Here is a 21,907-nt window from a genome sequence, read left to right as displayed (position 1 = left end):
AAAGCTCCCTACAGACTGGTGTTTGGAGGACAAGGGTCAGAGGCAGAAATAGAGAAGACAACATGCACTGGGTGACCCACAGAAAGGAAAAGCTTAGAAGATGCATTTAAAAAACAACAACAACATTACTACTATTTTAAAACAATGCAAGTACAGAATAACTACTAAGAAAAGAAAGATTCTAAACTTAGTAGAAGCCATAAGAACCCTTTTACTTTGGACTCTGATTCAGCAAAATACTAAACTATAAGCCTAACATCAACACCGTGAGAAGCACAAATGATTTCAATGGGACTACTCACATGCTTAAAGTTAGGTGCATGCTTAAATACCTTGCTGAATCGGAGCCTTGATGAATGTGCAAATAGTTCATTCCCATTACAAATAAAGTTTGCTTTTTTGTGTGGCTGGTTCAGAGATACTAAAATTATTATTAATTTTACTGAAAAAGTAAATATAATTATTTTTAGAGAAGCAGAATTGCCTAGTGATTAGAACAGGTGACTGGAAGTTAGAACTAAGTTCTACTCATAAAGGTGCTGACTTCCCATGTGACCTTGACAGCAACACTTAGGAAATAAACACAGAAAGGCTCATTTATAAAATGGTGATTATAATACCCACTTTGAGATCCTATAACTATTATAAATTATCTGCATGTGGGTAAAATGATGCAACAGTCTTCTCACTGGGTATAGTGTCTGTCATTTGGGGTCTGGCACATGATGCAAGAGACACTCATGCATTTATTATTTCATTTAATGAAAGGGTCAAATATTCAAAAGAGTGTGCAATGAACAGCTAGGCAGGCAGTTACCCAAATTCTGTGCACAACAGCTGTGTGGTTCAAGCTATGGCAGGATTTTCTAAGAACACTTTTGCAAACACATCCATTGTAGTCGTCACTGAAAATCTGGTCCAATATGTGAAAAGTAGCATACCAAATTCTAAAGAGATTCAGTACACTGTTATTACTGTACCATTATTACTGTACCAACTGCAATATCTATCTTACCTTTTGAATTATAGCATTCTGAGAAAAAAAGTAAATTAATATCTCAGTAAATTTATACTGTATAGTCTTATTCATGTTAGCGTAGGAAAAAATTCTCTCCCCCTTTTAGGCCACTTATCTTTCACTCATTTGACGTTTTACTGAATTAGCATTTGGGTATAGGATAGAGAAACTTTCAACTATGTGACTAGACAAAGAATACACAGCAGCATCAGACCATTTTCAACACTGACTAACGTTACAAAGCTAGATAAATCGCAAAATGATTTTCTGATCCAACTGTAAAATTAAAGAATTCAGCCTGTGATTGTTAAATTGAAAACTTATCAGGCAATCAAAGTACAGAAAAAATAAGCCAAGCTAACAGACGCAATGAATTTTTCTCCATATTTTATCTGTACATGAAACAGTCCTAACAATAAGTGTCTTTGTGGGAATATCCTTAATTTGTTTTAGTTTTAATTGATTCAGTGTTCATGAATGTGAGGAACTAACAGCACTGGCTGACAAGCTAGATGTAGTGTAAAGAGGCACAGAGCAAGTGTCCCCAAAAGGTTTTGCCAATGCACTTCGATCCTCAACACCCCAGCTGTTCAGTTCTTGTGCCTCTCCTGAGAGCAGACTGCCAATGATGTCAAATTATCTGTGAGATGTTCTCTGATGTCAGAAACACCTTCAGCCCCCAACTAAAACCTCTCCAGCGCATCATCAAAGATCTACAACCTATCCTGAAAGATGATCCCTCACTCTCACAGATCTTGAGAGGAAGACCAGTCCTCACTTTCAGACAGCCCCATAACCTGGAGCAAATACTCACCAGCAACCGCACACCAAAAATGCTAACCCAGGAACCTATCCTTGCAACAAAGCCCGATGCCAACTCTGTCCACACATCTATTCAAGTGACACCATCATAGGACCTAATCACATCAGCCACACCATCAGGGATTCGTTCACCTGCAAATCTACCAATGTGATATATGCCATCATGTGCCAGCAATGCCCCTCTGCCATGTACATTGACCAAACCGGCCAGTCTCTACGCAAAAGAATAAATGGACACAAATTTGACATCAGGAATCATAACATTCAAAAACCAGTAGGAGAATACTTCAACCTCTCTGGTCACTTAAAGGTGGCAATTTTGCAACAGAAAAGCTTCAAAAACAGACTCCAACAAGAAACTGCTGAACTGGAATTAATTTGCAAACTAGATACCATTAACTTGGGCTTGAATAGAGACTGGGAGTGGCTGGGTCATAACACAAATTGAATTTATTTCCCCATATTAAGTATCCTCACACCTTCTTGTCAACTGTCTGAAATGGACCATCTTGATTATCACTACAAAAGTTTTTTTTCTTCCTGCTGATAATAGCTCATCTTAATTAATTAGCCTCAGAGTTGGTATGGCAACTTCCACCTTTTCATGTTCTCTAGATGTATATATATCTTCTTACTATATATTCTGTTCTATGCATCTGATGAAGTGGGCTGTAGCCCACAAAAGCTGTAGCCCACAAAAGCTTATGCTCAAATAAATGTGTTAGTCTCTACGGTGCCACAAGTACTCCTGTTCTTTTTGTCCTAGAATACTTTGTTAATCATACAAAAAAGGCATGTGGATTAGTTGGATTTTTTTCCCCTATACCATATCATTGGACACAAATTCATACTACAAATATTCTGACTTTGAACTCAACAAAACAACAGAAACATCTAGTGAACATGCTGAATATAGCGAATGGCTCAGCCTTTGCTAAATCCTAAATGGAAATAAGCCAGCCTAGAAAGAAAAAGGAATAGATTGACACTGTCTTCTAAAAATACACCATTTTATTCCAAAACATTAAAAAAATACACCATTTTATTCCAAAACATTTCCCACCACTTTCTTCTTAAATAAACAGACCTATCAGTAGGATGCCTGCAGAGTTTTCTGTACCTTACTAGAAGCATTATGGTGAGAAAAGATGAAAAATCCAACAATATATACAGTAAAACAAATTAAAACTAAACCAGGTGAAAAAGATTAGGTAAATTTTACTCTTTATTCAGTAATCTTTCTAAAGATTTAAAAAAACATTTGAAATACACACAAAAACAATTTACCTGGAAAATAAAATCCTGTGATGTCAGATCTTGCAATCACCTTTTGGCCTTTGAGAGTCTCAAACACTTTTCCTTTCTGTCTCTTCTTAGACTGTGCCTTTACATTCTCTTCTGTAAGTTTCTGTAATTGGGAAGATAATGATAACCCAATCAGCATAGGTCTATCGTTTTGAATGAATTAAGCATTCATGTAATTTCATGCTATGGAATAGATGTACAGTATTAATACTGTTGCTAATCAACAATAAACTGGATGATTGTAACTACTGGGAGGCTTCAGTGAATATGGTGAACTATATGATAGACAGAGCTGGCAACAATGCCCATCATTAAGCCTAACTAGCACTTTGTATTGTAAGATTCTGTTTTCAGCTGCTCACAGTACTGTTTATCTTTAATTATCCAGCTGAAACTTTCCATGCTGCTTGTCTGCCTCCAGATGAAGTATTTTGGAAAATCTCAACAAAAAACAGTTCATTTATTTCCAAGAATAAAGTTAGGGAAAAATGACGGTTACTCCCCTGTAACTGAGGTTCTTTGAGATGGGCCTTTTACCTGGGGTTTTTAGAACCCAAAACAGTGGTAATTTAGCTGTTTTATTTTAGGAGGTGTTAGGAACAAATTAATGGGAATACAGCAATTTTTGTTTGATAAATGATTAATACAAATAAGCGTGCTTTTATTTAAAACTATAATTTATTAGATATTAAGTATGTATAGGTTTAAGATATTTTAGATATAGTTACTTATTTTAAGATGATTTTGAGTAATTGCTAGCTGGATTTTTAGGGGCTTTTGTTTGTTTAGCCAATGGGGAGTTTAGATGATAGGTGTTTTTTTAAGAAAAGGTTTTGTGGACTGCTTTGAGATATTTATTTTTATTTAATTTTTATAGTTAATTTTAATAAAATATATAATTTATAGTGATTTAGTGGGTCAATATAATAATTTTATTGGGTTATTATTTTTATAAATTATTATTTTAAAATATTTTCAGTATTTTTAGTTATAATACATTCAGGATGTTTAAAATTAAGATTTTTTATATATATTTTTTATTTTAATAAACTGCAAATATGCAGCTATTTGACCTTGTTTTAAAAAGGCTGAAGTTTATTTCTAGCTATGTGATGTTTGGTTTTTATCTAGCAATGGCTGCACATACAAAATGACTGACTTCAGTACTGTCAAGTTCTGGGGTACATGCAGAAATGTCAAACTCAGGGGCAACGCTCCCCTCCTTGCAGACTGTATATTTTTAATATTAAGATCTGCAGACACACATACACAACAAGTTCCGTGGATTACTTGCCAGCCATCCCAAGGCTGTGCTCTGGGTTAACAGACCAACCAATTTTCTTGCCACTCTACCCAGCTCAGGGGTGAAGGGCCTAACCTCTACCCATTCTTCTCCTCCTTGGTTACCCTCTTGGGGATCACTCTTTCTTACCGTGGTGGCTATGGGCACCTGCAGCTCTTCTAGTGTTTCAAGCAAGGGACCATACGGGGACTGCCCAGAAGAGTCCAAGGGAAAAGGAAGCTCACAGGTACCATCCTTCACATCCTCATAATGAGAAGGATACAAGCAGAGATCCACCTCTGACTCACCCCTCCTTCTTAGGCGATGACTCCCACGAATCACAACCACTATTCCTTTCTGTTCTCTCAACATGGCTCTGAGAGCACAACTTTGTCTCTTACTTTCCCCATGATCTGCCTGGGTCTTATCCTGGGAATCCTTTAGTAAGGCTCAAACAGCAGATTCACTCCCAATTTTTTGTTGTTTTAATCCAGATGCTTTCTGCTCCAGCCTGTTACCCTCTCGCTCACTGCTTCTGCAGTGCCACTATCTGAGCTGCCCTCAGGCTGGATATTTCTTTGTCTTTCTTAATTTTATTTTTTTAACTTTTTATTTCTGCCTTTAATTGCTTTATCACTTCCATCTGCTTACAGAACCGCAAGAACACTCCAGGACTGGTAGAGCTTCCAGGCTTCCAAAAAAAACCATTATCATGCTCCTGCATGAAATCTGCCAAGCTGTTATCCAAATCCATTTCCAGCTTTTATTTCTTTCCAGATGTTCCCTGTCTTTCTGACATATCCTTTTACACAACCAGACATTTCAGCCTGAACCCTAAATCAATAACAGAATGTGACCATAAATCAACTCACAGGCTGCGACCCTGTTCCACTGCCCCCCACCCCCATTGTAAAACAAACAAACCAACCACTTGTATTAATCATTCCCTTCCTCTCTACCACTCCTGGCAATGGCTCACCAAATCTGTTACCCGGGGTTTTCAGAACCCAAAACAGTGGTAACTTAACTGTTTTACTTTAGGCGGTGTTAGGAATAAATTAATGGGAACACAGAAATTTCTGTCTGATAAATTTCTGTCTGATAAATGCAGCTGCAATTGAATTCAATGGGAGCTGTGCTTTGAATATATAAACATCTATAAAATGCAAAGTACTCTGAAAAATTAAAGACCTTTGGCATCTCAAATTTGGCTCCCAAAATTAGTGGACACTTAACAATTTTGTTCTCAATCAATTTGTGCCTCAATTCCCTATTTGTAAAATGAGGCTAATACCATCATCTTATGTCACAGGGATTGTGAATATGCTTGTGAAGCACTAATAGGCTATGATGAGCAGCACCATAAAAAGCTCATAGGGAATGAAATTATTCTGGATGCAGTGCAGGGTTTGAATGGTGTACTGTAAATAAGGTCTCGGGCCCTACACTGAATGAGGAGGATAAAAAGAATTATTGATCAAACTCTCGCTAAGATGGCATTTCCTGAATTCTGAGTTCTCAATTTTACAATATTAATCTTCTTTTGAGATTAGGGTTTTTATGCAATTATAGATCATTTTGTGAGGTTTAGGAGTCACCCCCTTTAAGGCAGCTGTTTCCTGGAGAGAAGATGGGGAGTTAGTTTCTCAGTTTCCTCACACCAAGGTCTCTCTCCCCCAAGACAGACAGATTTGGGGGAAAGATGTTATGAGGAATGGCATCTATGAAAAAACATGGGGATCTCTGGTCCTTGTTCTTCAGGACTTTGGGAGTGTCAATGCTTGATCCAGTCACCCCAAAACCTCACCATCTGCCTGGAGCAGTTCTCCCTTTCCCGCAGGCTCAGCAATCGGTCTGTTTGCTCCTGCATATCCCCACTACTGCCATGAGGGATCACTAGTGTTCTCCTATCTGCTAGCATTCAAATCAAACATTCAGTTTTTTGTCTCCTGAAGAAGTTATGAAAACAATATTCACAGGCAACAGAAAAAAACAGTTCTCTCGGATATTGGAAATCATGTAATCCAAATCAATTATTTTATAGGTAAATTTTAATAATTGGCAATAAAAATTCATCTACATTTACTACACTAGGGAAGTCTCTCTTGAATTGCACTGTATACTTCTCTCCATAGTTCTAAAGCTAATGCATCTGAACACTAATCATGAGGAAGTGAGAGATTATAAAATATAAATCAAAATCTCTCCTGCCTAATAATTCTTAAAGCACTTATTCATCAGCACATCTGGCAAATAATAATATGCAAGTTCCCTTTTCCAAAGTCACAAAAATATACTGTTTGAAATCAGCATGTTTCTATGTAGGTTCCCACAGATTTACACTGTTTTTATACACTGTATTTATGCACAGAAATATAATCCACACATTCCTACAAAATACTGCTGAGAAGGGAGACCATTAGCTTCCTCCTTCATCGCATGACCTGATTGGTTTCCGCCCCTCCCCTTATAGCAGTACATTTGGCATTAATGCCAGCAGTGCCCTGGAAAACAGTGGTGGTGCAGAAGACAGGCATGATTTTTTGTTGAATTGCTCACTGAGGGTTTTCCTGTAATTGTTATTAACACTTCCCCACTCAATTCTTTCCTGTAAAGTAATGCTGAAAAAAAACCAAACAGACACACTTTTCATTAAAAGCCTGCTTTCTAATTTTACCCTGTTACTAGAGAGCAGTCAGAAACACAATACAAAATGAGCTTTATAAACATTTTTATTTTTCAGATATAGTCTATCACAAAAGAACTTACCTTAATTGTCTGCCTGCAAAATAGGATAACAAAGGCTAGTTTAGAAGACAGAGGAGAGGGGTTATCACTCCCAATTTTTCACACTTTCTATCTGGTCACCTTACTTACAACACTCCTGCTAATACATCCCAGAATGATGTTCACTTTTTTTTTTTTTTTCCACCAGTAGTACATTGTTGATTATTTAAAGTTGTGATCCACTATAATCCCTGGATCATTTTCTGTAGTACTCCTTCCTAAGAGGTCACTTCTCATTTTGTATTTGTGCAATTGATTATTCCTTCCTAAGTATAATACTTTGGATTTGTCCTTACTGAATTTCATCCTATTTATTTTACACTATTTCTCCAGTTTCTCAAGGTCATTTTGAGTTCTAATCCAGTCCTCTAAAGCGCTTCCAACACCTCCCAGACTTTATAAGTGTACCCCCTATGCCATTATCCAAATCATTTATGAAGACATTGAACAGAACTGGACCCAGGACAGATCCCTGCGGGCAGGGCTGTTCTTAGGATTTATGGGGCCCTATGCAGCATTATTAAACTGGTGCCCCTATGCCTGATGGCTGCCTGGGCTCGCAGGTGTATTTTAGATAAAGGTGGTCTTTTGAAAGATTTATTTAAAAAACTATATGTCTGAAGATCCAAGCATTTAAGGCTAAAGATGAATACTCATATTGTGCATCTAAAAATCTATGCATGGACTTTTTAGAGATGTGATTTTATAATCTTCAGCAACACACTAATGAAATATTTTTAAAGCAAATTTTAAACTAAGGACCTGTAGACTAACATGTTCTGAGTAAATATTACAGTAATGCACAACTATTTTCGTCAGAAAATTCAGGAACTGTCAGTATATACCTGGGGGTTGGTAAATGCCTGTTAAATGGTTTCATTACCACTTGAATGGCTCTTTACCAGTTTCAGTGTTGTGCTAATAGGTCTGGCAGGCTGGAAGGCTTTTTCACTTTTAAATACTAAGTTTCAGAGTAACAGCCATGTTAGTCTGTATTCGCAAAAAGAAAAGGAGTACTTGTGGCACCTTAGAGACTAACCAATTTATTTGAGCATGAGCTTTCGTGAGCTACAGCTCACTTCATCGGATGCATACCTTTCCACGGTATGCATCCGATGAAGTGAGCTGTAGCTCACGAAAGCTCATGCTCAAATAAATTGGTTAGTCTCTAAGGTGCCACAAGTACTCCTTTTCTTTTTAAATACTAGATGCCCTCTGAAGGAAGACTCACCAGGCTGCAGCAGCCAGCTGTGGTGGGAGCCTGCAGGAAGGGTCAGAACAGGGAGAGGAAGAGGCGGGAGGGTGGACACTAAGACCCACGGGTGCCCCAAATTTTCAGGTTACCTACGCAGCCGCCTATGCTGCATATGCCTAAGTACAGCCCTGCCTGTAGGACCCCACTTGATATGCCCTGTATCATCTAAGCTATATTTCCCTATTTTGTTTATGAGAAGATCATGTGAGATAGTATCAAAAGCCAAGATATATCACATCTACTGCTTCCCCCCATCCACAAGGCTTGTTACCTTGTTATTACAGAGCAATATTTGGTTGGTTTGACATGATTTGTTCTTGACAAATCCATGTTACTTATCACCTTATTATCATCTAGGTGCTTACAAATCGATTGTTTGATTATTTGCTCCGCTATCTTTCCAGATACTGAAATTAAGATGACGGACTATAATTCCCTGGGTTGTCCTTATTCCCCTTTTTACAGTTCGGTACTATATCTGCCTTTTTCCTCTAGGATCTCACCTGTCCTCAAAGAGCTCTCAGAGAGGTGATCGTGAATGGCTCAGTGATCTCTTCAGCTAGTTCCTTAAGTATTCTAGGATGTATTTCGTCAGATCCTGCCAACTTGAAGACATCTAACTCATCTAAGTAATTCTTAACTTGTTCTTTCCCTATTTCTGCCTCAGATCCTACCCCATTTACACTGATGTTCACTATGTTAGTCATCCAATCACTGCTAATGTTTTTGGTGAAAAATTAAATGAGGCATTTAATACTTTGGCCACTGTTGCAATTTCTGTTAGTGTCTTTAGCTCCTCATTGAGTAATGAGCCTACCCTGTCCTTGGTCTTCCTCTTGCTTCTAAGGTATTTGCAAAATGTTTTCTTATTACCCTTTATATCTCTTGTTAGTTTGATCCTGTTTTGTGCCTTGGCTTTTCTAATTTTGTCTCTACAATGCTTGTGTTGTTTTTTCATATTCATTCTTGCCTGCATAACATTAGATGAGATCAAGATTTTTACCACTAAGTAAAATATGTTTGCTGTATTGATGAGCTAGCACCTGTGCTAACACTTTGTTTTCCATAAAAAGAAAAGGAGTACTTGTGGCACCCTAGAAACTAACCAATTTATTTGAGCATGAGCTTTCGTGAGCTACAGCTCACTTCATCGGATGCATTCCGATCAAGTGAGCTGTAGCTCACGAAAGCTTATGCTCAAATAAATTTGTTAATCTCTAAGGTGCCCACAAGTACTCCTTTTCTTTTTGCAGATACAGACTAACACGGCCGCTACTCTGAAACCTTTGTTTTCCATGTGTCATGTGTTAGTGCCACCTTCTAGATACTCACCAACATGCTGAACCCATGTGCTTTACGCTTCTTGAGTTTGAGGAGACTAACAGGGCACTGTCTCTCGGTTTCCAGGCACACACTGAGGGCGCATATTCTCTGTCTAGCAGCCCCTTGCGAGAGCTGAGACCCTGCTGTCCAACTGCCTGGGCCCTGAGACTTGTGTTGGCTCCTCCAAACTCCCCAGTAGCTTAAATACAACCTTTTCCCAGAGCTTCAACCTAGTGGGCTCTCTGCTTCACAGTTTCCCTCTCCAGGGACATGCAATAATTGAAGTACATAATAGACTTTGCAGAAAGTTCCAAAAACCAATCAGTCTTTACTTTAGACATCACTAGAAATAAACAGATCTAGACAAAATGATAAAACACATTGTAGAAGGTCATGTCCATCCCTCCCCATCAGGGCCGGAGGGAGGCCGTGCCCCCTTGCTGTTGCGTCTCTACAAAGACTGGCTAAAAGGAGAATTAACAGCCTCAGAGGCCCTGACCCTCTAGGCAGGGCCTAACACCAACCAGTCTAGGGGCTCAGGCCCTCAGGGAGGCGGAGCACCAAAAAATCTTTCGCCTGATGTCCTAACTCAGGCAGACAGCCGACAACGCAGGCCTCTTGGCCTAAGGTGAGGAGTCTGCCACCCCAGTGGTGCAGTTGGCAGCAGGGAGTAGGGAGACCCAGGCGCACCCTACTCCATTGGGTCTCAGCCCAGGGCCCTAACAGTGGCAGAGGGCTCCATCACTGGGTTGGCAGGGATCCCACCGCAACACATCGACCAGTATTCTGGCCACAGCACTGGGCTAGTTCCTATGATCCCCTCATTGGATACCTTCACTTCGTGGGTGTCCTGTGTCTCCCCGGGGTACCCAGTTAGCAGCAGTCCCAGCAGCTCTTTGGTGTCCTTGGCAGCTCTGGCAGTCCCTTCAGGTCCTCAGTGCTGCAGAGGTCTCCCGCGGGTAGGAGGCATCTATCTCCTTCGCCAGTTCCAGCCAAATTGAGCCGCAGGAGTTGCCTGTTATACTTCCTGTCCTGCTCCTCTGCTTCCAATGGGGCAGTGTGGCTGGCCAGGCTCCGTGCACTGGGAGGGGTGTTAGTTCCTCCCTGTCAGGCCTGGAGGGAGGCCACGCCCCCTCACTAAATACCTATATGCCATTCTCTGTCTGCTTTTTCACCACTCAAGTCTTCTTCAGGATTTGGGTCAGTGTTCTTTCAAGATTCCAAGTCTCCTCTTCTGCACCCCTCTCCTCATGGCTTCTCCTCTGGAACGTGGAGTCTGCTCTTTATCTCCTCCAGAAAGTATGTCTCTTTGTTCCTCTCTCCTGCTCCCAAGTTTCCTTTGCCTCTCTGAGTCCCTCTGAGTTTTTATATGCTAGTTTTTATATGGTTTCTTCCTCCTGCTTCTGGAAAAATTCCATTCTCTCAAACCTCAGCACCTCCCCGCTCCCACCCACCCACACACAGAGAAGTTGGAAAAAACTTTTTTTTAATCTAGGATGCAGTTACTTGTGTGTTTTAAATTTATTCAGGTGCCAATACTCTTTAACAATTAACCTATTCATAGACAGCCATGAAAGGGCCATTTCCCTGTCTCCTTAGCACAAATAGTGTAAGGCAAGAGCACACTACAAATAAACATAACGGTTTAAGCATACTGTAAGGCTTTGCTGGTCCTGAACCAGGCCCATGGGCTCAAAGGCCACTGCAGCATCCGCAAACACCATCCAACAGCTGTAGCGGTAACTGGAGAATTGGGAACCTTAAGGCCTTACACTCCAGTAAAGGTACCGCCCACAAGGACACGATTAGTGGCGCTCCGGAGTCCCTGATTGGGCTAGGTACACTAATTAAACCAGAAAGACACAGGAAGTTGTCTGTACAACAAGGTGGACCCTGGCTTGCTGCTGCTATAGACCCTGCCTCCACTATGTGATCTCACCTGCTGCTGGTTCCTGCCTCGTTCATGATCCCTGCCCCTGGTCTCCAACTCTGGCCCCAACCCTTGGCTCTAGCATATAGCCTTCAACTCTGACTTTAGCTCTGACCCAATTTCAGCTCTCACTGCCAGCTCAACTCCTGACTCCTGATTTTGGCTCTGACCCTGACTCAACTCCCAACCCTAACTCCTGCTCCATCCACTAGGTCTGACTGCCCAAGTCCCACCCGTGGCGCATACAGGGGGTTCATCATCTCAAACAGACTTAGTAAATTGTACATAGACAGATTCCCCCAAATAGTTACACCATGTAACCAAGATAAATTTAAATGGATCAACTTTCTTTTCAATGCATTTGGCCCAAAAAATGGTCACCAGCCCTACAATTCACCTAACTTGCAATAGAGCTCGTACTCTGTAATCTTCTTTCGTACGGTTTACTCATTTTTGCCTTGTAAACTAAAGTAATAAAATGTGTCTGCTCATTTCCCCAAATGACCTACAGCCGACATAGCTAGAGGTTTTCAATATTCCTATAGTTCTATGCAGACGTCTAATTCATCCCCTTTAAATAAGGCATACTTTCACAGATACCAACACAGCAGCAGCATGAATACAACACCAACAGAAGGTCAAAGCAGAGAGTGAGGATAACCCACACCATTAATTCAGTTGCAGGCTTACACAGAAAGCTGCTGTACCAAGGACATCCAAAAAGGATTACTACTACTTTTAAGTAGCTGTCAAGGTACTTAGCCATGCTTAAAAATAAAGGTTTTTATTTTAAATTTTAGCAAGAAAGCATCAGACTATTTGTCTATTTGCTGAACAGACTTTAAAGAATGTTTTGATTGTCCATCATTCACAGTACTTCCTACTATGGCAATTTTCATTCTGTACTACACAAGCTATTTAAGAACTGTTGATAGTTACCATCATATATTTCAACTGGCAGTTAAAATTATTTACATCCATTTAGTGGACTGAAGTCACAATTAGGAAAAAAACAGCAACCCTTTGAACAGTTTAAAGACTAGATATTATACTACTTTATACTTCTTTGCATTGTATAAATGGAATTCTGATTACATCTGCATTTCTGCCGCTCACTCGTAAAGCTTTTCAGTTGCAGATTAGCAATTACTGAAAATGGTGCTCTCATTAGACCCCTACAGCAGGTTGACTCAGGATAAGTGATTGCACAATGTTAATCATATCATGGTTAGCAACGTACACTGATACTTCAAAACAGCAGAAACATTACTCAGAATGAGCAAATGAAACATGAAGATGTTTCTGCTACTGGTCAACTATGCATTCATGTGGAACGAGATGAAATAATAATCCAAACAGCTACGTTATCAGTTTAATATTTCCAGATAAAAATAAAATACATAAATCTAAGTCTGTTTTTGAAGATCTGAAAAGTTTTTTAAAACAAGATCCAAGAGTCTGATAACTATGTTACATTCTCAAAACAACATTTGTAGGAAACGGATTGTGATCCTCCTATTAGAGTAATATATATTCCTTATTCCTTAAAGCCAAGCTTATGTCTTCTGAGATATAAATATCTGTTCAAACCCAAGTGTCACTTCATCATGAGCACTAACGCAAAAGAGGTAAGGTAGAAACTTCTTGTTCCTAACCTCCCAAACGCTTAACACAAATGTGAAAATATGAAGTGAGGCATGTATTATTGCAGCTTATTGCCGCTACATATTTGCATACTGCTGACAGTGCTATTGCCATTAACAGTTCTTTTGTAACATCCTGAGGACATCACATCCACACTCCTGACCAGGCCTTCAGAATACCCAAAGAAGAAACTGCCCCCATCAAGTCCAGCTCAGTTTTTAAGCTAAGCGTTATGTATGGTGGAACAGGATTTTGGGAGCTCAAACAGCATAGAAATGTTCTATAAAGCACAATAATCTATCACATTATAGAGTCTCAGTACCTTGAGTTGATGTGCCCCCAATGTGTGAGGCCAAAACAACTTGTTTCAAGAAAAAGCTCTAGCCTACTTCTGGGCAGTCCGTTAAAAAATCATAACAATTTTGATAGCTATTTTACAAATCATAAATCTCTCCTATGCCAGGATTATCATCCAAGGCAAAAATGAAGAGCGAGAGACAAGTGAGGACACAATACATTTTACCAAATGAATTCTGAATTATGGAAAAACTGCTCTCTGAAATAGCTTTGAGATTCATACTGCACCATTCTTTCATTAAGTTATTGGCCTATGTTATTATATATAGCCAATTCAATTTAAACATAATTAATACAAAGAGCTCTTTGTATATTAAAGTTATACTGTGAAAAAAGCCAACAACTCAACATGAAACATATGGGGATTACCTTGTACTGTATTTTCTAATCTCCACAGAATAGTGATAATAGGCCAGCTGCTGCTCCTACTGAAGTCAAAGGCAAAACTCCCACTGACTTCAGTGGGAGAAGGAGGCTTATGTTCCATATATCTCTGAACAGAGGGCTATTTGTTAATGTAAACCTGTAGTTTTAACCAAGAAAATGGCATTATTCATACATTCACTATGCATCAGGAAGAGTGTGCTACTACCTGAAATACTTTACAAGGAAAAGACATTTCAACTATGAAAATACCGATAATTCACAGCTGTGCAGGTACCCTCACAACACCCACATTGGTTGGAACCAGATTACTTCATCATATAGATTACTAAAACCGGAAGGGACCATTATGATCATCAAGACTGACCTCCTGTATAACTCAGGCAACAGGACCTCTTCCAGTGACTCCTGCATCCAGCCCAATCACATTATATCAATGTTTCATTTAAAACGATAATTTCCCTCACTCATAAAAATAAAGCAATGAAAAAGCAGAAAAATAAAGTATGAACTTGAAGATGATTTCTCCTCTTTTTTTTTAAGCATTTATTCTTGTTGTGCCTAAAGGCTCTCAATCAGGATTTCCTATTCATTTACAGTTGAATTTAATCGAATATTAACAGTACAGCTCAGCCTAAAGAATGTAAGGATCTATTAAAATTTAGAAGTCTGCTGCTGATCCTCCAATGTCAGCAGCTCCATCAAATAGTAAAGCACTTTTTGAAGCTGATGTGGATTTTACAGGAAAAAGCAGATAACTCACTTAGGAGAAATTGTTTGCATTTTAAAAAGTTCTCATTTTGAATTTTAAAACAGCGGTTCTAACCTCAACAATGAGCATGGAAACATCTTTCATAGGAAAAATATTAAAGCACTTTTAAAAAACATTCTTGATTTCTCCAGGAAATCTCTCAAGTACTCTACTGTGTCCTGTGTCATAATGTCCTATGCTCTACTGAAACCTATGTTAAAGAACCTAAATGGTTCATAGAGTATGCCTACACAGGGATAAAAAACCTGTGACTCGCCCAGGTCAGCTGACTCAGGATTGCAGGGCTTGGGCTCCAGGGATGAAATATCATGGTGCAGACATTCAGGCTTGAGCTGGAGCCCGAGATCTGAAATCCTGCGAGGGTGGAGGGTCCCAGACCTCGGGCTCCAGCCTGATCTCAAATGTCTACACAGCAATTTCTAGTCCTGCAACCTTAGCTCTGCAAATCTGAGTCATCTGACCTGGGCCAGACATGGCCAGGCTGCAGGGCTTTTATTCCTGTGTGGATATACCAATAGAGCCTTATAAGAACCCCCTGCACTGTGAATTTCACCTAATGGGCTTTGCCTGATTCAGATGCACCATTCTCATAGGCTTAGCTGTCAGCAGGGAATGTGATTTTGTCGTAGTAAGATCAGGTATAATTCACAGCACAGTCATGGTAGAAGATTGGTAATTTCAGCAACCTTGTGGACCCTCCTGCCACACAATATTAATTCGTTAGTTCACTCTGTGTAGTCCTCTTTGCACTGGGATTAGAACAAAACCAACTAACTGTTAATCTGCGCCGGGGGGGCTTGTGGGAGCCTGCCCTTGCCCCCATTTGTCCCCACTTCCACTCTGACCCCACCCCACAGACCTCTCTCCCCGGTGCAGAGCTCCTAAAAGTGGCAGGTCTGGATCTTTGCAACTCTCATGCCCCAAGTCCCCAGGGGTGACAGCTCTCATTCTCTACCTTTTGTCTGTGTTGTAGGTCCCCCAGTCCTCAACATACATACCCACCCCACTCTACTCCCAACTCACTAGATCCACGACCCCCTCTCCCTGGCTCCCTCAATCCCTGACCCCTCTTTCAGCACCAGCTCCCCGATCCTCAACCCCCTTTCTCATCTCTCTCCCCAGCCCACTGCTGGAGGAGGGCTGGTTGGAATGGGGTGTGGCAGGCTTGAGCTGATCTCCACCAAGCAGCTGGCCAGTGCACTGGGCAGCTCCTCTCACTTCCCACTGGGAATGAAGGGGTTTCTCCAGATTGGGGCATCGGAGCCTGGCATTTGCCAATGAAGTGCTGAGCCCAGCAGCAGGCCCCAACAATACGCTAGAGAGAGAGACAGCAAAGGGGATTGGTGGCAAGGAAGAGATGGGGGCAGGTAGAAGGCTGGGCAAGTTGGGGAGATGGGGAAATCAGGGATCCAGTGAGCTGGGAGTGGAGAGGGAATATGGAGCAGGAGAGTCAGGCCTGGAGTCAAGAAAGCAAGAAGGCAGGGAATGGGAGCTGTCACCACAGGGGACCTTTGGGAGGAGGAAGGCACAGACCCAGCCCTGTCCCCCCTTGGAGGTACGCACTAGGAAGAGGGGTTTGTGTGGGTAGTCAGAGTCAAAAGCTCTTTGCTTACTCTAAGAGAATGCTTAATTAATCCATGCAAATTTAAGAACATGAACAATACAGCCATTACAAATTATCCACATTATAAAAGAACAATGTCATAATGGGTTCATCTTCATAGGGATAAAAAGCCTGCAACTGGCTTGGGTCAGATTACTCAGGCTGGTGGGGCTTGGACTCTCTTACCTCTGTGTAGAACTACCCAGCGTGGCTTGGCAAATAGGTTATACTGGCTGTCAATCCAAATCTTCCCAAAAACATGCCAGCATATGCTGATTATGATTGATCAAGATACTAAAAGCATATATATGCTGCTTATTTTAGAAGGTCATAGAGACCAGTGAAGTGATTCTCAGCAGACTCCCAGTGAGAATTTTTCTTATAGCTGCACAAGCATTCAGTTTCTGCTCCCAAGTGGCAATCTTCCTATGCCCATTCACAGAGCCCCTGTATCTCTAGAGTTCTACATACGGGAGGTATGTTATGATTCAGTGAAGATGTCTGTTACACCGCAGTGAATCTAAAGCTGGTATGTACACTGTATTTGTATGTTCAATGACATTTCAGAAAGCTGTAACTTTGTATATTCTCATGAGATATTTCTTTGTCTTACTGACAGCTTACCATTAAGGTTAAAATCATAGGGCCAGATTTTAAGATGGTGTAAATCAGCATAGACTCACTGAGGTCAATAAAATTGTGTAATTTTACATGAGTGGACAATCCGGCTCATAACGCTGCAAGTTGTCTTAGCAAAGCTCTGCGAGTTTATGAGTACAAATAAAGCTTTGAGGAACTTGAGGTATAAACAAAAAAATGTTGACAACATGGCATGATGCCTCTCAAGACTATTGCGCTAGAGCAGTGGGGCACAAACCGGGGGACGCACAAGAGGTACTCAAGGGGTGCAAAAAACCTGGGTCCCACAGGACCCGCTGCCATAATAGCAGAGGCAGGATAAAAATAGAATGGGTATTGCGGGGCGGGATGGGAGCAGGATTTAAAAAAATAGTCCTCCTGCCCCACAAACAGCATGAACACCCCAGCCAGTAGCTACCGCTCTCCAGCTGCCCAGCTCTGAAAGCAGCGCCACCACCTGAAGCAGCACAAAAGTAAGGGAGGGACAAGTTCCGTGAATGATAAAGGGGGGCATGACTGGAAAAGTTTGTGCATTACTGCACTAGAGCATTTTTAACTTTAAATTTTATCCTTAGTCTCCACTGTCAACAAACCAGACCCTGTTTTCAGGGGTGTATGCAAAGATACTGCTAATTGAATGTACTGTTGAACATAAAAAAAAAATAGAATACACAACAGCTTTAGATTCATTCCAGCCTACAACCATTTAAAGTGAATCATATTGTGTCAACATCCCTGGCATGCAACACTACCCCTGGTCTTTAGGCTGTTTCTATACTCATAGCTAGTGGCTTCTCCAAATCTTTCTGGCATGCCCCTCTTCCACCACCACCAATGCCCTTGCTAGAGCACTCAGTCTGGTACCTCAGACTCCCATCTGCCTCTTCTGAGAGCAGAAATGGATTTCCTTCCTCTGAGAACACGCAGCAGTCCACAATTCCAATTTGCATAAACAAAAGAAGGCGTATTTAAATACAGAAAATAGAGGGGGGGAATCAAAGTAAATACAAGAAAAGCACAACTAAACAAGACTGAACTAAAGCTTATGCGATTCTGAAACTTGTAGATGCCTTACTCCTTAAACACGTTTTAAAGTCTTAAACTTCAATGTTCATTTGGTTCTACCCCTGCATCACAATGTCTCAAAGTATATAGTTCTTGCATCCTTTAAATGAGAGAGACCATTCGACCCATAATCAAGAAACTATCTCTTGACAGCAAGAGTTTCATCAATTGTCAACCAGTCTATATCCTTCCTTGTAGAAGGAAGGTTACCAGGAAGGTTATAGTGAGAGTCTATTCTGACTTCACCTAAAGTCATCAGATTTCCTTTATCCCCTTCAGTCTGATTTTAAACCTGAGTCTGCTATGGAAACTGAATTAGTCTCGTTGGCTAACAATTGCCTAGCTATGTACAAAGGTCAGGTATCTTTATCAATTTCCCCTTGATGTGTCAACATACACCAACAGTATAGGTGTGCTTAAAAAAAATCAACGTTTACCACACTTCAGTACTTTCAACTTTAGTAAATTTCCGAAACATGCATTTGGTAAAAACCCCAGGGGCAGAAGAGAGGCTGAATGAAAGCACCATGTACTGACACTGGCATTCAGCCATGACAGCAACTTTCTGTGGCTCAGTAAAATCGCCACATGAAAGTAGGCTTCCTGTAGGTCCACAGCAGCAAACCAATTATTCTGAGACAACGTGGGGATGACAGTGTATAGAATGACCATTCGGAACCTCAGGTACCCGATATATTTGTTGAGGTCACAAAGGTTGAGGATAGGTCTTATCCCTCCCTTGGATCTGGGTACCAGGAAGTACCGGGAGTAGAAACTATGACCCTAATGTTCCTGCAGAACCTTCTCCACTATTCCCAAAGCCAGAAGAGAGCAGACCTGTTCAAGAAGCAATGTCTCGTGAGAGAGGTCCCTGAAGAGGGACAGGGAGGGACGGTAAGAAGGAGGCCTGGAGAGGAACTGGATGGCATAACCTGATCTGATGGTGCTTAGGACCCAGCTGTCGGTAGTGATTGAGCCCCAAGCATTGTGAAAGTAGGCCAGCCTGTCCCCGAAGTGGGGGATGACGAGTGAGGCGCAATGCCTGGAACAGTGCTCTGGACCAAGGAGTCAAAACGGGCGCTTGGAAGGCGTTGCGGGAGGGAACGTAGGCTGGCCGAACCCTGAGCCTGACTGCTTTCTCCTGTGGGACCTGTCCCTCTTTCTGGGGTAGTCTCGTTGCGTCAGAGGAGGGAAAGGCTGGCCAAATATGTGCTGCGGGTACTGCTGACGCTGTTAGACAGCAGAGTGGTGCCTCTCCACTGGCAGCATGTACACCTCCAAGGGTAGCCCTTGGGTCCTTGAAGGGGTGCAGCGTCTCATCAGTTTTGTCGGAGAACAGTGTGTGGCCGTTGAAGGGCAAATCCTGAATGGCTTGCTGGACATCAGAAGCAATACCTGTAAAAGCCATCACCGTGTCTGTGACATTGAGTGTGGACTTTAAGGACACTGTAGCCACCAAGCAGCCCTCAGTAACAAACACTCAAAACTCCTCCCATGAGGCCTTGGTCAGCTGGTCTGCAAACCTTGACACAGCTGTCCAGTTAAAGTTATACATGGACATCAAGACTTGCTAGTTAGCAATTCACATCTGTAAGGAAGAAGAGATATAAACCTTCCCGCCCCTGGGGTCCAATCATTTGAAGTTCCTATCCTTGGGGGTGGACTTAAACCTGCCCTGCCTGACTCAGTTGCTCACCACAGTTATGACTAGGTAATTTGGGGATGGATGGAAGTAAAACCCTGCAAATCCCTAAATGGGAATGAAAGAGCACTTTTCCAAGTTCTTAGCCACAGGCAGTACTGAAGCTGCCATGCTCCTGAGGGCTTTAGCCAGTTCAAGGCGTGCATATTTTATAGGGAGGGTGACTCGCCCAGGGGCAGTAGATGGCTGTAAAATATCCATAAATTTGTGGGTGTTCTCTTGGAAGAACTCTGCTTTGGTTCCAAGGGAAGCAGCTACATGCCACAAAAAGTCTAGATACGCCTTAAAATCCTCCAGTAAGAAAGGGGAGGATAAGCCAGTCAAACACAGCATTGTTCGGGGATGAAGACGAGGCCCTTAACTGATTCGAAGCCAGATCCTGTTCCATGGCTGACAGACCCAGGCAGGATGACTCTGGAGGCTCTGCAGGGAGAAGGACCACTGGTGCCTGGGCCTGCAGCAAATGGACCGTCACTACCACAGACTTGGCTGGTGATCTTGCCTTTGAGTGAGACCTCCACAATACAGATTAGGCATTGGCAGCCAGGAGGCACCAGGCCAGGGACCTCTGTCGCAATCATGAGATGTGCACCAATCCTCGTACCCATAATGGTCCATCAATGGCCCTTGACGCTGGTCAGGCGATGGAGAGCAGGAGGATGACACTGACTCAGATGTAGAGAAGCCTTTGAATCCTGGAGACAAGGGCAGAGCGAGACCAGAGGCAGCAAGTAGGCAGTCTGACTTGTTCGTCGCCCAGAATGAGTTAGGAAACGGCATGGCTGATGGAAGCAGTATCATTGGTACAAAGTATGCTGGTGTTGGAAAAGGTATCAGTCCTGAAGTGACCAGCGGTACCAGAGTGTCTGATGGTACCAATGTCAAGGGTGGTGAAAGCTGCCACAAGAAGCATTTGTAGATGCCTTAGTGGTGCTGAGGAGGTTCCTGGTACCAAAGTCCCCTGTACTGATCCCAGTACCAATCCCACTTCCACAATCTGTGGAAGAAAACAATGGGGTGCAGTGCCAACAGACCCGAGAGTTCCATGGCTCAATCAGTCAAAGGGGCTATAGTTGACGCAGCCTGGGCAAAGTCCTGGGCCAAGGGAGAGATTGGGACCGAAAGGCAAAGGAGGTCTGTCGCTGCCTGGTATGCCACCAAAGTGAAAAGAGTCAGCACCGGCAACTCTCTCTTTGGCACCAGACTCACACACCCGGAGGCCAGAACCAGGGTTTCTAACATCCCTGTTAGGTCCTGGGGAAGGGCTAGAGGTACCCATGCTATCCTGCATGCGAGCAACAGCTCCATGCAGGCACATTACAAGGTCTATCTATTAATTTAGGATAAAATGTACCCCAATGCATAAGGCACATCCAATGTCCTATTCATTACTTAAGCTCCACTGAAGTCCTATGTTAAGAGTTTAAATAGTGTACAGGGCCTTTTGTGGGCCCTCTGCACGAGTGAATTTCACCTTCAGGCTCTTGCCCAAGAAGGTAGATTGATCTGTCTTTCTTCTTCGGCTTGGGGCATTTTCTTTTAATCAAAATTCTATCAAATTTAGTTATGTTTTTATGTGTGTGGTTTTAAGAAAAACATGAAGAGTTTTTGATAAATGAATTTCAATACACTGAAAAGGTAAGTAAGTAAATGCTCTTGGACTGTCAAAAGCTACAAACACAGAAGCACACTGTAAGAAGATGCGGCTTGAGAATCCCGATTACAACCTCTCATTAAGGACAAGTTACTGCTCTTTGAGGACTTTTTTGTATTCATGCTGGCACTAATGGTAGTAAGTATATTTATGTTCCTACTGGGAGAGAGTAAAATTCTACTCTGAGGCTGACATGTCGTGCACCTTGTTGTTATACCTTTAATTGTGTTCAAATGCACTGCACAAGGATCCTTTTGAAGTGGAAATCTGAGGTAAGCATGAACCTTTGTAGAGGACTGAGTCATTTAGAGATATTTCAGTGCACTTTATGTTTCTTTCTGAATGGGTTGCTCACAGCACTGGCA

The 21,907-nt window shown here is 41.8% G+C and overlaps 1 protein-coding gene across 1 annotated transcript in view; it reads right to left on the bottom strand.

Moving 5' to 3' along the window:
* Positions 1 to 21,907, bottom strand: part of VWA3B (von Willebrand factor A domain containing 3B) — a 124,445-nt gene that overhangs the window by 26,146 nt on the left and 76,392 nt on the right. The window contains exon 23 of the mRNA XM_077810832.1: positions 3,128 to 3,248. Coding sequence (XP_077666958.1) covers positions 3,128 to 3,248 — 121 coding nt within the window. The remainder of the gene's footprint in view (positions 1 to 3,127; positions 3,249 to 21,907) is intronic.

The sequence above is a fragment of the Eretmochelys imbricata genome, chromosome 1, assembly GCF_965152235.1.
Source record: "Eretmochelys imbricata isolate rEreImb1 chromosome 1, rEreImb1.hap1, whole genome shotgun sequence".
In the NCBI taxonomy this organism is placed as follows: domain Eukaryota; kingdom Metazoa; phylum Chordata; order Testudines; family Cheloniidae; genus Eretmochelys; species Eretmochelys imbricata.
Note: the sequence above shows the minus strand (reverse complement) of the source record. Positions and strands in the feature narration are given on the sequence as shown.